The sequence below is a fragment of the Erythrolamprus reginae genome, chromosome 4 (assembly GCF_031021105.1).
Source record: "Erythrolamprus reginae isolate rEryReg1 chromosome 4, rEryReg1.hap1, whole genome shotgun sequence".
NCBI lineage: Eukaryota > Metazoa > Chordata > Lepidosauria > Squamata > Dipsadidae > Erythrolamprus > Erythrolamprus reginae.
The window spans coordinates 63,255,460-63,268,955 of record NC_091953.1 but is presented as its reverse complement, the minus strand read 5'-3'; the positions used below and the strand labels follow the sequence as shown (position 1 = coordinate 63,268,955).

Sequence of the window (13,496 nt, the reverse complement as noted above, 5' to 3'; positions counted from 1 at the left end):
TTTGCACATAGTCTGAAAGTGTTCTGAACATGCACAAAGGTAATTTTCTGTTCCTGCTTTGCCTGAAGCCTGGGAGCACTTTGTGTATTCTGAGACATACTTTAACTGAACTCTAAAAGCACTTTACACATGCCCAAAGGCACTCTTCTCTTCCTGCTTTGCACAAAGCTTGGGAATTCTCTGCATATACCCATGCTATATGTTGTCTGGGTATATTTATCTCTTCTCTTCCTTCCTTTGTAAAAAGTCTTAGAGCACTTTGCACATGCCCAGAGGCATTCTTCTCTTCCCACTTTCCTGGAAATTGGGGGGGGGAAGCTGGTTGGCCAATGCTGCCCAGAAGCCTGGAATGGTGGGTGGAGGGGGTTGCTGATCCAAGACTCCTGTCTTCTCAATCGTGGGGGGAGGAGGGGATGCTCGGAACTGTACGTTTGGTACAATTGAAGGTCCACAAACCACACATCTCTGGCCTCTTTTGTGGGTGGGTGGTAGTGGTTGGATTTTTAAATTTTATTTATTAAAATGGGTTATATCAGCACTGAGAGGTAAACTGGGCTGCAAGAGAGCCTATATCCCCAGTCTTAATGCACCATATTGCCTTTAGAGGACACTGTGAACAAGCACCCTCAGAGTACTTGGATGGGAGACCACCAGCCGATCCCAAAATTGTACACATGGAAGTGAGGTAGATCAGGCTGAGAGCGTCCTCAGTCTCAATCCACCATATTTCCTTCACAGGGCACTATTAACAAGCACCCCGAATTAGAGTAATTGGATAGGAGACCACCAGGTGATCCCAGAATTGTAGGTTTAACAAGCAAGTCTTCTTGAGCTCTTGGCAAAGTAACACCTATGAGTTGCTATTTCCCAACAACAGGCAGGGACTCAACCTTGAGGTCTCCCATCCGTAAAATGAGTTGATATTACTTCAATGTAGGATTTCCAGGAAGTGAGAATTCCAGCAGGATTCCCTTTGTCACAGGAGGGGAAGGGGGATGCGACGTCTTGCCCCTGCCCCTTTCCCAGAGTTGGCGGATCATGAGAATGCCACCTGGGTGTTCATCAAGATTGCAATAATTTGTAATAATACTAATAATACTAATACTAATAATAATATTAGTATTAGTATTATTATTATACTGTAATGCTCTCTACATGGGGCTACCTTTGAAAAGTGTTCAGAAACTTCAGATCGTGCAAAATGCAGCTGCGAGAGCAATCATGGGCTTCCCTAGGTATGCCCACGTCACAACAACACTCTGCAGTCTGCATTGGTTGCTGATCAGTTTCCGGTCACAATTCAAGGTGTTGGTTATAACCTATAAAGCCCTTCATGGCATCAGACCAGAATATCTCCGGGATCGCCTTCTGCCGCACGAATCCCAGCAACCGGTTAGGTCCCACAGAGTTGGCCTTCTCCGGGTCCTGTCGACTAAACAATGTCATTTGGCGGGGCCCAGTGGAAGACCCTTCTCTGTGGCAGCCCTGACCCTCTGGAACCAGCTCCCCCCGGAGATTAGGATTGCCCCCACCCTCCTTGCCTTTCGCAAACTTCTTAAAACTCACCTCTGCCATCAGGCATGGGGGAATTCAGACATTTCCCCCAGGCTTATATAGTTTTATGTATGGTATGCTTGCGTTGAATGGTTTTAAAGTAATGGGTTTTTAGATACTTTTTAAATATTAGGTTTGTTGTATACTGTTTCATTATTGTTGTGAGCCGCCCGGAGTCTGTGGAGAGGGGCGGAAATCAAATCAAATCAAATCAAATCAAATCATAATAATTTATTAGATTTGTATGCTGCCCCCCTCCAAGGACTCGGAGCTGCTCACAACAAGCAATACAAAGTACAAATCCAATATTTTTTTAAAAATTAAAACCCTTATTAAAAACAATCATACAACCCAAACAAATCATACATAAAAACGGAACAGCTGAGGGGTATGTATTGTATGGAATTGCTCCAAGCAAATGGCATGTTACTGTGACTGAAAGTGATTGAATGTGATTGAATACACTCCTTTAACTAACAATAGTTTTGTCTGTTCTAGGAGTAAGGTGGTTTCCAACTACCTTAAATTTGGTTTGTTTTTTCTCCCAATCTTTCATAAAGGATTTTAATCAATTAGCATAAATTGTATGTATTCTTATGAAAGTAACTGTAAAGCAGTCAGTGAACACTAACATATATTATCACTGTATAGCAACGATGGTGAACCTTTTTTTTACTCGGGTGCCGAAAGAGCGTGTGCCCACACCCATAATGCAATGCCCGGGGAGGGCGAAAACAGCTTCCCCAAACCCCCCTCTGGAGGTCGGAACTGGCCTGTTTCCCAACTTCTGGTGGGCCCAGTAGCCTTGAGTTTTGCCTTTCCCAGGCTCCAAAGGCTTCCCTGGAGCCAGGGTATGGTAAAAACACCCTCCCTCCCCCCGGAGACTCCAAGAGAGCTCCAAAAACACCCTCCCAGAGCCTCTGTGCGAGCCAAAAATCAGCTGGCTAGAACACTCATGCATATTGGAGCTGAGCTAGGGCAACGGCTTGTGTGCCAGCAGATATGGCTCCATACGCTGTATATCTGCTGTATAGCATGAGGCAAAGTAATTACACCCATGTAAAGCTTGCTTCTTTTTTAACGTAAGTAGACATATCAATAGTTTATCTTTATTCAAGCAACTTATAAAGGTGATGTAAATTACAAAACGATAAAGAAAGACTTTTCAGTCATTTATGCAATGAAAAAACCCTAACCTATGCCATTTTCTGCATGGAGAAAGTCAATACAACCCTGCCTTGAATATCTACTATTAGCTCCTTTGGCTGCATGCTCCCCGCGCCCTGTGCTGCAGCAATCCCTGTCAGACACACAGACACACAATCCTTGCCGCCTCCCCAGCACCTCTGAAATGTCTTCCAGCCACACACCATTCCCAATGCCCCTGCAATTCCTGCGCCCCAGCTCCCACATTTACAAGATATCTGCCATCCACCTGCCATAACTCCCCACCCCTGGTGCCCCTGCAACACCTGGTGCCTATCACCCCCAATAGTGCAGATATGTGTCCCATAGATTAAATCAATGGGGTACAAATGTGCCTCGGGGAACCAGCCGGGATGATAGGCTGGGTGTGGAGGGCCAGGAGGCCATTGGCAGTGGAGAATCACCCACAGAGGATCAGCAGATGAGGAAACCTTGTAGTGGATGTCCAAGAGTGAATTACGGTCAGACAAGTGTCAGCATCTAACCGTCTCAGACTCCATTGAGAATTTTCTTCCCCTGGGTCCTGCCAGATGTACCTTCTTAGGGGACAAAAACAGGGGTGGGCTACTGCCCAGATGTGGGGGGAAACGCAGTGGGTTAGCGAAAATGGAGCTCCAACACAGAGCACCCAATTTGTATTGAAAGAGGTTGAAAGAAAATGCATAAGCCATGTGAAGTAGACCCAGAGACAGGGTTAGGTGAGAACGGTTCCTTTATTTCAGCTCAGAAGGATAAGTGACTTCAGCGGAGACCGTCTGCTCTACCTGGGAGAAACCGCTTCTTTTATACATTTGTGGTTCCCGCCAGAGCGAGAGCAGCCGCGTCTGAGCCAATCAGGAGCGACTTCCTGATTCTCGCTCAGACAGCGTTTCCACATGGAACCAACTATTTACAAGGATACAACACCCCTCCCTCCTTAGTCAGGATACATCAATCACGAAAGCCACGTGACGAAGTCCTCCAATCTGCTGGGTCTTCGCGAGGCTCGCTCCGACCTGCGCAGTTCAATTGAGTCCTCGCTGCCGACGGTGGAGGTCGGTTCGTTTGCGCTTTCCCGGTGCGACTGGGGCCTGGTTTGGGCTCCGGCCTGCTGGGTTGATCTGACCGGCACAAGACCGACCTCGGAGGATGAAGATGGTTCGGCGTCGCTGGAGGATCCTTCCTGACCCGATAAGTCCATTTGCCAGTCTATTAAATCGGGTTGCGCGTTACAGTCTGTTAAAGTGGGAGAATCTGTTTCAACGGGTTGTTCTGATGATTCTCCCATGCGCTTACATACATGGTCAATGTGCCGCTTCCACATTCGACCATCCTCTAACTTAACAATGTATGTTTTTGGAGCGGTCTGTTGTACAATTTTTCCTTTCATCCAATTTACACCCCCATCAAAATTCTTTACAAAAACATCTTGCCCCAAATACATTTGTCTCTCAGGGTTTACATACATAGGATTTTTGGTACAAAACCTTGGGTGTAACCTATCCAGGGGGGAGCTCAGTTTCCTTCCCATCAGTATCTCAGCAGGGCTTATCTGCGTGTGCGAGTTTGGGGTAATATGCTGGGTTAACAAAAACTGGTCCAAATTCTGTTGTACATCTCCAGGGCCTGATCTGCGTAAGGCTTCCTTTGCCACCCGAACGTAACGTTCTGCCAAACCATTAGCCCAGGGTGAGTAAGGTGAGATGAGCGCATGTCTGATTCCTAAATTATCTAAGAACAATTCAAATTGCCTGGCTGTCAATTGGGGCCCATTGTCAGACACTAAGATATCAGGGCAACCATGGGTGGCAAACAAACGGCGCAGAACCTTAATGGTGGCACTCGTAGTTATATTGTTCATTGCTATGATTTCCACCCACTTGGAAAATGCATCAACTACTATTAGAAAGTATTGTGACCCCACTGGCCCTGCAAAATCAACATGGACCCTAGACCATGGGCCTGCCGGTTGTTCCCACTCTGCTGGAGTTGTTTTGGGGGGGGTTAGGCCGTGACTCTTGGCATGGATCACATTTGGCTACCCAGTTTTCAATATCATTGTCCAAACCTGGCCACCATAAGTGCCCCCTAGCTAGGCCCTTCATCCTGACAATCCCAGGATGGCCCACATGTAACATTTTGAGTACTTTGGTCTTTAGAGTTCCAGGGATGATTACTCTATCACCCCACAACAGGCAACCTTTCACATATGACAATTCTAGTCTTTTGGTTTTGAAATCACACAATTCAGGTTCCACAGAGTCGTTCTGCCACCCCTTAAGTACACAGTTTACCACCTTTTTTAGGATTGGGTCTTGGTGCGTGTGTGCAGCCACTTCCCTTGCAGTGGTTAGTGGATTGTCTTCAAGTTCTATCATTAGGACATCAGCAGACGGGGCAGGATCCTCTACTAACTCTGCCATGGGGCACCTACTGAGACCATCTGCATGGTTGATGGTTTTACCTCCTTTATGAATGAGCTCGTACTGGTATCCTGAGAGGAAAAGAGCCCATCTGATTAACCTTGGGGACATAAATGGGGGAGTAGGTTTGTTGGGGGCTAAAAGGCCTAGTAAGGGCTTGTGGTCGGTAACCAATTCAAAACTCCTGCCAAAGAGGTAATTATGGAACTTCTTCACTCCTGCCACTAAAGCTAGAGCCTCCTTATCGAGTTGGCTGTAATTCCTCTCGGTATTGGTCATTGTTCTCGAAAAGAAGGCAAATGGGGCCTCTGTATTATTTGGCAAAACGTGTGCCAAGACCCCTCCCACGCCATATGGGGAAGCATCGCACGTAAGCCTGATGGGTAGCGAAGTACTATATTGGACTACCACACTTTTAGAAGTTAGCAACTGTTTAATTTGTATAAAGGCTTCGTGTTCAGTTCTCCCCCATGTCCAAGGGGTTTCTTTCTGGAGCAAACGGTGTAGAGGCTCTGCTGCTGTTGCCTTCTGTTTTAAAAAGACGGAGTAAAAGTTAAGAAGGCCTAAAAAAGCTTGCAATTCTGTCTTATTTTGTGGTTCTGGGGCTTCTCTAATGGCTCTCAATTTCTCAGTAGTGGGGTGGATACCTTCCCCATCAATCTTATAACCTAGGAATTCTACACTGTTGGTTCCCCACACACATTTGTCAGGTTTGATTCTTAGCCCTTTGTCCTGTAATCTCTGAAGTACTTCCCTTATTCTTTTGTTGAGCTGCTCTTGGTTTTCCCCTGCAATTAAGATGTCATCAAAATAGGGAATGGCCCCTTTAATCCCTGATAACAATCGTTCCATTATGCTTTGGAATATCCCTGGGGCTATGCTTACTCCAAACTGTAATCTGGTACATTTAAAGGCACCCCTGTGGGTTACAATTGTCTGTGCGCGTGCTGTCGGTTCATCGACAGGGAGCTGCTGGTAAGCTTGCGCTAAATCGATTTTTGCGAACCTTTTTCCTTCCCCCAGGGAGTGAAGGAGCTGTTGTACCACAGGAATGGGGTAAGGGTGATGTTGGAGGGCTTTGTTGAGCGTAGATTTATAGTCAGCGCAAACCCTTAAGGAGCCATCAGGTTTCAGAGGCGTGACTATGGGTGTTTCCCATGGCCCCTGCTCTACAGGAATTAAAATGCCTTGGCTTATGAGCTTATCCAGCTGTAGGTCTAGTTTGGGGAGGAGCGGAAGGGGTACCCTGCGAGGTTTGAGCCGTACAGGCGGGACCTTGGGGTCAATAGAAAACGAGATCGGGGGCCCTTTATACGATCCCAAGGTGGGGCTAAACACTTCTGGGAATTCTTGTAAAATGTTAGGCATGCTATCAGAGTTAACAGTACAAATACCAGAAATTTCAATTCCCAAAGGTTCCATCCAAGCCAACCCCAGGAGGGAGTTTTTAGCCCCTGTAACAACAATCATTGGTAGGGTACATTTAACATTTTTAAACACGATAGGTACATTCACTTGGCCTAAAACATGAATTATTCCCCCTTGAAAATCTCTAATTACCAACGAGGTTTGTACTAGCTCAGATTTGGAGAGGTTAGGCATATATAGTTTAAGCTTTTCCCACGGCATAATGGTGTATTTAGACCCCGTATCAAGTTCCATAGAACATGGTTTGTTGTTCAAAAGCAGGGAAATTACAATTTTGCCCCCATTTTTTGTTGCCGTGTTATTCACGGAAAATTGATTGTTACCTCTTGAGTAGTCGCGGTTAGCGGTTGGGTAGTTCTTGCGGCCGGAAAACCGGAAAGGCCGGTTTTCGCGCGGTTGAGGTGTTTGATTCTGGAAACGCTGAGGACGCGGGGTGGAGAAGGCTTCTTCAGGCACAGCTGCTCTGCAGGCTTCGGCGATATGGCCGCGTCGGTTGCAGCGGCGGCAAATGGCATCCCGGAAAGGGCATCATTGGCGCGGATGGTTTCCTCGGCAGCCGGCGCAGGGGGCGATGGGGCGAGGGTACCTGGGATGTCTTGGCTGGTCCTGTTGCAGCAGGAAACAGCTGTCCTCATTGAGAGCTGGTGGGCTGAGGTCGTCTGGGGCCTCGGCGCGGAAAAACGTGGAGTCGATCTTGGCGATGACCTCCCGCTTGTCGTGCTCCTCCAGTTCCTTGGCAGCAGCGTCGGCGACCTCTGCGGTTTGAGCCAGTTTTATTACTGCCTGTAGGGTCGTCTCGTCTTCGGTGAGGAGTTTGTTCCTGACCGTGGCATTTCTCATGCCGAAGATTAAGGCATCGGTGAGGCGAGCTTCCGGGTTATCAAACTTGCATTTTGCAAGCACCGTTCGAAGTCGCGTTGCGAATTGATTGATGGATTCCGATTCGAGCTGAGCCATTCTGGAAAATTGGTGCCGGAAAACGACGGCTGGTTTCGTTGGCTTGAAATGGCTCGCGAGCTTGGCTTGCAGGACGTCCCAAGCGATGGATTTGGCTGGCAGCGGGTCGGTGAGCGTCTGGGCGAGGTCGAAGATTTCTGGACCGCAGTAGTTCAGGAAGATGGCCCGCTTTCGTTCGGCGTCGGCGTCCCTTATTCCCGCTGCCTCGAGGAAGATCTCGAACTTGGCTATGTAGGCGTCCCAGGAGGATTTCTCCGGGTCGAAGAACTCGGGAGCCCGGCCGATCTGTAGGTTGTTCATTCTGCACGCGTGGTTCTTCCGACCCAGAGACAGGGTTAGGTGAGAACGGTTCCTTTATTTCAGCTCAGAAGGATAAGTGACTTCAGCAGAGACCGTCTGCTCTACCTGGGAGAAACCGCTTCTTTTATACATTTGCGGTTCCCGCCAGAGCGAGAGCAGCCGCGTCTGAGCCAATCAGGAGCGACTTCCTGATTCTCGCTCAGACAGCGTTTCCACACGGAACCAACTATTTACAAGGATACAACACCATGCCCACAATGTGGTAGTAAAAATTTTGGTAGCCCTTCACTGGACAGAATCCACTTTAAATGTTTGGAGGGCACGGAAAGAAACCAAATTGTTATTTGAAACCCAAGGCACAAAATAAAATTAAAGCTTTAGTGTGTCCTTTAGTATCTGTCATGATAGTGTTTCAATGTGCTGTAGAATTACAGCTGATAATCAGCCCAAATCACACATGTATTATAGCAGGTATTGTGAGGGGTTTTATTTTGTTCAGTGAGGAGAAGCATGGATCATGTCTGCTAAGGACCATCAGCTGGCAGGCCCCTGGAAGAGATCCTTTTCTGCTGTGACATTTCTCTGGAATATCATCTCTCTGGAATTTAGATTGGCTCTTCTCGATTGGCTTTCTATAAAGGCTTGAAGATTTGGTTCTGGGCTTGAGGTGCCAGGTATCTAGAAGAGCCCATTTCTTTATTTTGTTGAGTTGTACCTCAAGATACGAACCCCTCGTCTTACGAACAACTCGTGATACGAACCCGGGGTTCAGAAAAATTTTGCCTCTTCTTACGAACTTTTTTCGAGTTACGAACCGGCGTTCGGAGACTGCTGGGAAGCCGCGCGGCTGTTTTAAAAGGTGACAGCCGGGCGGCGGGGCTTCCCAGAAGCCTCCCAAACGCCGGTTCGTAACTCGAACAAAGTTCGTAAAAAGAGGCAAAATTTTGCTGAACCCCGGGTTCAGTTTGGGAGGTTGCTGGGAAGCCCCCCAGGCCGGCTGCGACCTTTTAAAACACCCGCGCCGCTTCCCAGCTGTCTCCCAGCGGAAGTTCGGCTTTAGCGTTCGGCTTCAGGAGACAGCTGCGAAGCGGCGCGGGTGTTTTAAAAGGTCGCAGCCGGCCTGTGGGGCTTGCCAGCACCCCCCCCCCGTGCTGGGAAGCCCCCCAGGCCGGCTGTCACCTTTTAAAACAGCCGCGCACCTTTTAAAACAGCCGCGCGGCTTCCCAGCAGTCGCCAAAAGCAGTTTTTTTGCGGGGGTTTTTTTGGTTGCACGGATTAATTGACTTTACATTGTTTCCTATGGGAAACAATGTTTTGTCTTACGAACCTTTCGTCTTACGAACCTCCTCCTTGCACCAATTAAGTTCGTATCATGAGGTATTACTGTATCCACCCCCACACTATATACTAGGAAGAAATGACAGTTGCAAACATTCCATTTTACAACAACACGAAGCTTGGAACTTCAGCCTGATGATGGTGAATGTGATTTCACCGAAACGTCGCATAGACATGCAAAACATTACACAGGGCAAAACCCGAACTCAGAACAATCTACATACATATACCCGTGAAAATTTACGAAAACAAATATATATAATTTCTTTTTGTATAAATATCATTTTTAATATTGTTAACTGTCCAGAGTCATATATTTCACATCCGGAACCGCCTTCTACTGCACGAATCCCAGCGGCCGATAAGGTCCCACAGAGTTGGCCTTCTCCGGGTCCCGTCGACCAAACAATGTTGTTTGGCGGGCCCCAGGGGAAGAGCCTTCTCTGTGGCGGCCCTGGCCCTCTGGAACCAACTCCCCCCAGAGATTAGAACGGCCCCCACCCTCCTTGTCTTTCGCAAATTACTTAAGACCCACCTTTGTCGCCAGGCATGGGGGAGTTAAGTTATCGTTTCCCCCTAGGGTATTACAAGTTATGCATGGTATGTTTGTGTGTATGTTTGGTTTTTTATAATAAGGATTTTTTAGTTGTTTTTATTAATTGGATTGTTCATGTTGTTTTACCACTGTTGTTAGCCGCCCTGAGTCTGCGGAGAGGGGGGGGGCATACAAATCCAATTAATAATAATAATAATAATAATAATAATAATAATAATAATAATAATTTGAGATAGGCAGATATATAAATATAATGAATAAATACCCAAAGGATCATACCTGTTACAAAGACTATCAGAGTGATAATTAGCCCAGTCCATCCCTGAAGTCTGTCCATTGAGCAAGCTGTTTCCTTGAATCTGAAAAATGACAGCCATATAAACCTGTATATTATAAATTATATTTTAGTAACCACTTGAGGCCGTTATATTAAAAAAAAAACCACAATGACCTTTCCAAACATTCTGAACAAGAAAGTGGTGCATGTAAACAGAAAAGCAGTAAGCTCTAAAATATTTACATAATTCACAGTGGTCTGAGAAACAGTGTCTCCGCTAAATAATTTACAGTCAAGCAGAAACTAAATTAATCAACTAAAACTGACAAACTTCTTCAACCCCCAAATAGGTTGTCCAGACCTAATACACATATCAAAGGATAAAGTTTACAAACATAGAGTTAATTAAGTTAGATTTCCCAGGAGAACTGCATGTCCACAAGAATACATATTTACATGTACACAACCTCAAATGTCACCTTAAGAATTAGCATGAAGACACTTTCACATCCCAGACTAGCTCTCTTTATAAAAATATACCCCAGTGATGGGTTCTAAATCCCATCACTACCAGTTAGTACTCACTACTTCAGCTTCAACCACAACAACACAAGAGCATACAACAGATTTAAACTCAATATTAACCGCTCCAAACTTGACTGTAAAGAATATGACTTCAGTAACTGAGTTGTCGAAGTGTAGAACTCATTACCAGACTCCATAGTGTCATCCCCAAACCCCCAACACTTTACCCTTAGATTATCTATGGTTGACCTATCCAGATTGCTAAGAGGTCAGTAAGGGGCGAGTACAAGTGCACTAGAGTGTCTTCCGTCCCCTGTCCTATTGCTCTGCTATATCTCCTATACCTTTCTTCTATTCCTATATCTCTTCTTCTATTCTTTCATTGATATGTTCTATTACTATATCTTCTTTTCTATTCTTTCTTAGATATATTTTACTATGAGTATCTCCTCTATAACCTTCATCATGTATTTTACTACCGGTATGTGTATATAGATATATATACCCACTAAACCCCTCATTTTGTATTGGACAAAATAAATAAATAAATAAATAAATAAATAAATAAATAAATAAATAAATAAATAAATAAATAAATAAATAAATAAATAAATAAATAAATAAATAAATAAATAAATAAATAAACAAACAAACAAACAAACAAACAAACAAACAAACAAACAAACAAACAATAAATAAATAAATAAATAAATAAATAAATAAATAAATAAATAAATAAATAAAAAACTAGTTCATAGAACCGGACTGTACTAGTAGCAACCCACCGCTGCTGTACCCCGTTATTATTCTGCAGCCTGCCCCTAATGGCAAACTGTTTTGCTTTTAGGGGGAGGAAACATTTCTTCTTTCTTCACAGCTGTCTGGATCTCATTTTTATTTATTCTTCAATAGTCCTGGCCCCAAATTATTTTTCTGGCAAGTTGCATGCCTGGTCCTGGTCCAAATGCCGCAGAACTTCAGTTTTCTCAGACTGATAAAAACAGTCTGTTCAGGAGGATCAAACTATAACGTCTTTGATATCATTGAGAAACTAGAGAATCTGTATTTTTCCAGAGGTTACATATGTTTAGCCTAGTTGATAATTAGCATTATACAAATCATTATAAAAATGACATGTTTTATTGTTAAAAATAGATTGTTATTCAGAATCTGAGTTTTTAAAAAAATATATTTTAAAAAATTGCCATAACAGTATGTACAAGAAGCCAACAACATAATCTATTATATACCTGTTTATTAAGTCTCATTAGCAATATAAGAAATATTGGTCACCTAACTGCTGCTAGTGCTATAGTTGTAAGTAACTATCACAACCTGAAAATTCAAATTGATTGGTATTTTTGACAAACTGTGACAGGTGATTAGTGAAACACTGAGTATGGTGAGTGGAAGATCTTCCAAGATCTGCAAAAACTACTTAGATAACTATAGCAATAGCATTTAGACTTGTAAACGACTTCATAGTGCTTTTATAGCCTCTCTAAGTGGTTTACATAATAAGCATATTGCCCTCAACAATCTGGGTCCTCATTTTACCCACCTTGGAAGGATGGAAGTGGTAAGATTTGAACTACAGAACTACAACTAACAGTTAGCTGAAATCGCCTGCAGCGCTGCACTCTAACCACTGCCCCACCCTGGCTCTGTTGGCAACCAACAATTTTGTACAGGTAAAACACAACTTGCAGATTACAAATGAAGCATTCTGATCCTACTCCATATCTGTAACTTTGTACAGTACTGTGTATAGAATTGATATTTTCCTTGTCCCATTCCCAGCATATTAGAGAAATCTAATATAGGCTAGTAAAATAATCCTAGAGCAATTACTCTAAATAATTTTGTTTATTGAATTAGGAGGCAAGTCAACCCTACGGAACACTTAAAATATTTTCTTTGAGCAAACGTGCATAACATTGAAGCACAGGGGTTTCCAACCATGGCAACTTTAAGACTTAAGGACTTCAACTCCCAGAATTCAGAACTCAGCATGGTTGCCTGAGTTATTCTGAGAGTTGAAGTGCACAAGTCTTAAATATACCAAGTTCGGAGGCCCCTATACATGCAGATGACTTGTAAAACAAACAAAAATCTATCAATCAATCAAACTAGTCTTACTTTTTGTAATTTTGATTTTGTAATTTCTATGGCCTAACCATGTAATTGGTGAGTGGATTCCCCTACCAGGAAATATATTTTGAGGCCCTTAACTATATCGATACAAAGAATAACCTCACCTTTTTAGCTGAAGATCATGATTTAGAAAAGTTTGGCTGTCTCTGAAGGAAAAAGAACATAATGTTTGAAATCTTTTCTGTACAAATAGCTGCTCCAACAGACGCACAATCAGATATTCTGAACATCTCTCAGTCCCTCTTCCTTTAACAGGAAGGTCATAGTGAAATATTTTCGCTTCTGGTTCCTGATTGTGACCCATATGTTTGCTGTGATCACTTTTTTTTCTTATTAGATAAGGCCTGTTGATCTACAACCAATGTGTGTCACTTGGTCTTTAATAATTAACAAGTACTGCAAATGCATGAGGAAAAAGGCAGTAGTGAAAATATTTTAATGGAATCTCTTAAGCAGTTGAAGCAACAGAGACACCTGCTGTCAAAACTGTGTAATATTCTGTTCCTTTTAGTAAGTAGAAAACAGAAACAAATAATCTAGCACAGTGGTTCTCAGCCTTTCTAATGCCGCGACACCTTAATACAGCTCCTCATGTTGTGGTGGCCCCCAACCATAAGTCTAGTGCCAATTCTCCCAACAGAGCTTTAAGCTGATTGGCAGGGAGGTCAGAGGGACACCTTCACTGTAAATGCCTGATTGGTCAGATTGTAAAAATATTCTAAGGCGCCAGAGTAGAAGCTTTAGTTGTCTTAGGCAATCTGTCATTTGACCCCCCAAAGGGGTCCAGACCCCCAGGTTG

The 13,496-nt window shown here is 44.1% G+C and overlaps 1 protein-coding gene across 5 annotated transcripts in view; it reads right to left on the bottom strand.

Moving 5' to 3' along the window:
- IGSF5 (immunoglobulin superfamily member 5) overlaps window positions 1-13,007 on the bottom strand; it is a 44,288-nt gene extending 31,281 nt beyond the window's left edge. For 2 of the 5 annotated variants that reach the window (XM_070750471.1, XM_070750473.1), the window contains exons 1-2: window positions 12,802-13,003; window positions 10,021-10,124 (exon numbers count right to left, since the gene is read on the bottom strand). In XM_070750471.1, coding sequence (XP_070606572.1) covers window positions 10,021-10,124; window positions 12,802-13,001 — 304 coding nt within the window. In that variant the 5' untranslated portion in view covers window positions 13,002-13,003. Of the gene's footprint in view, window positions 1-10,020; window positions 10,125-12,801 lie in introns of all 5 variants that reach the window. The other 3 variants (XM_070750472.1, XM_070750469.1, XM_070750470.1) reach the window with 3 other exon arrangements.
- Between the last annotated feature and the right edge of the window lie 489 nt (window positions 13,008-13,496).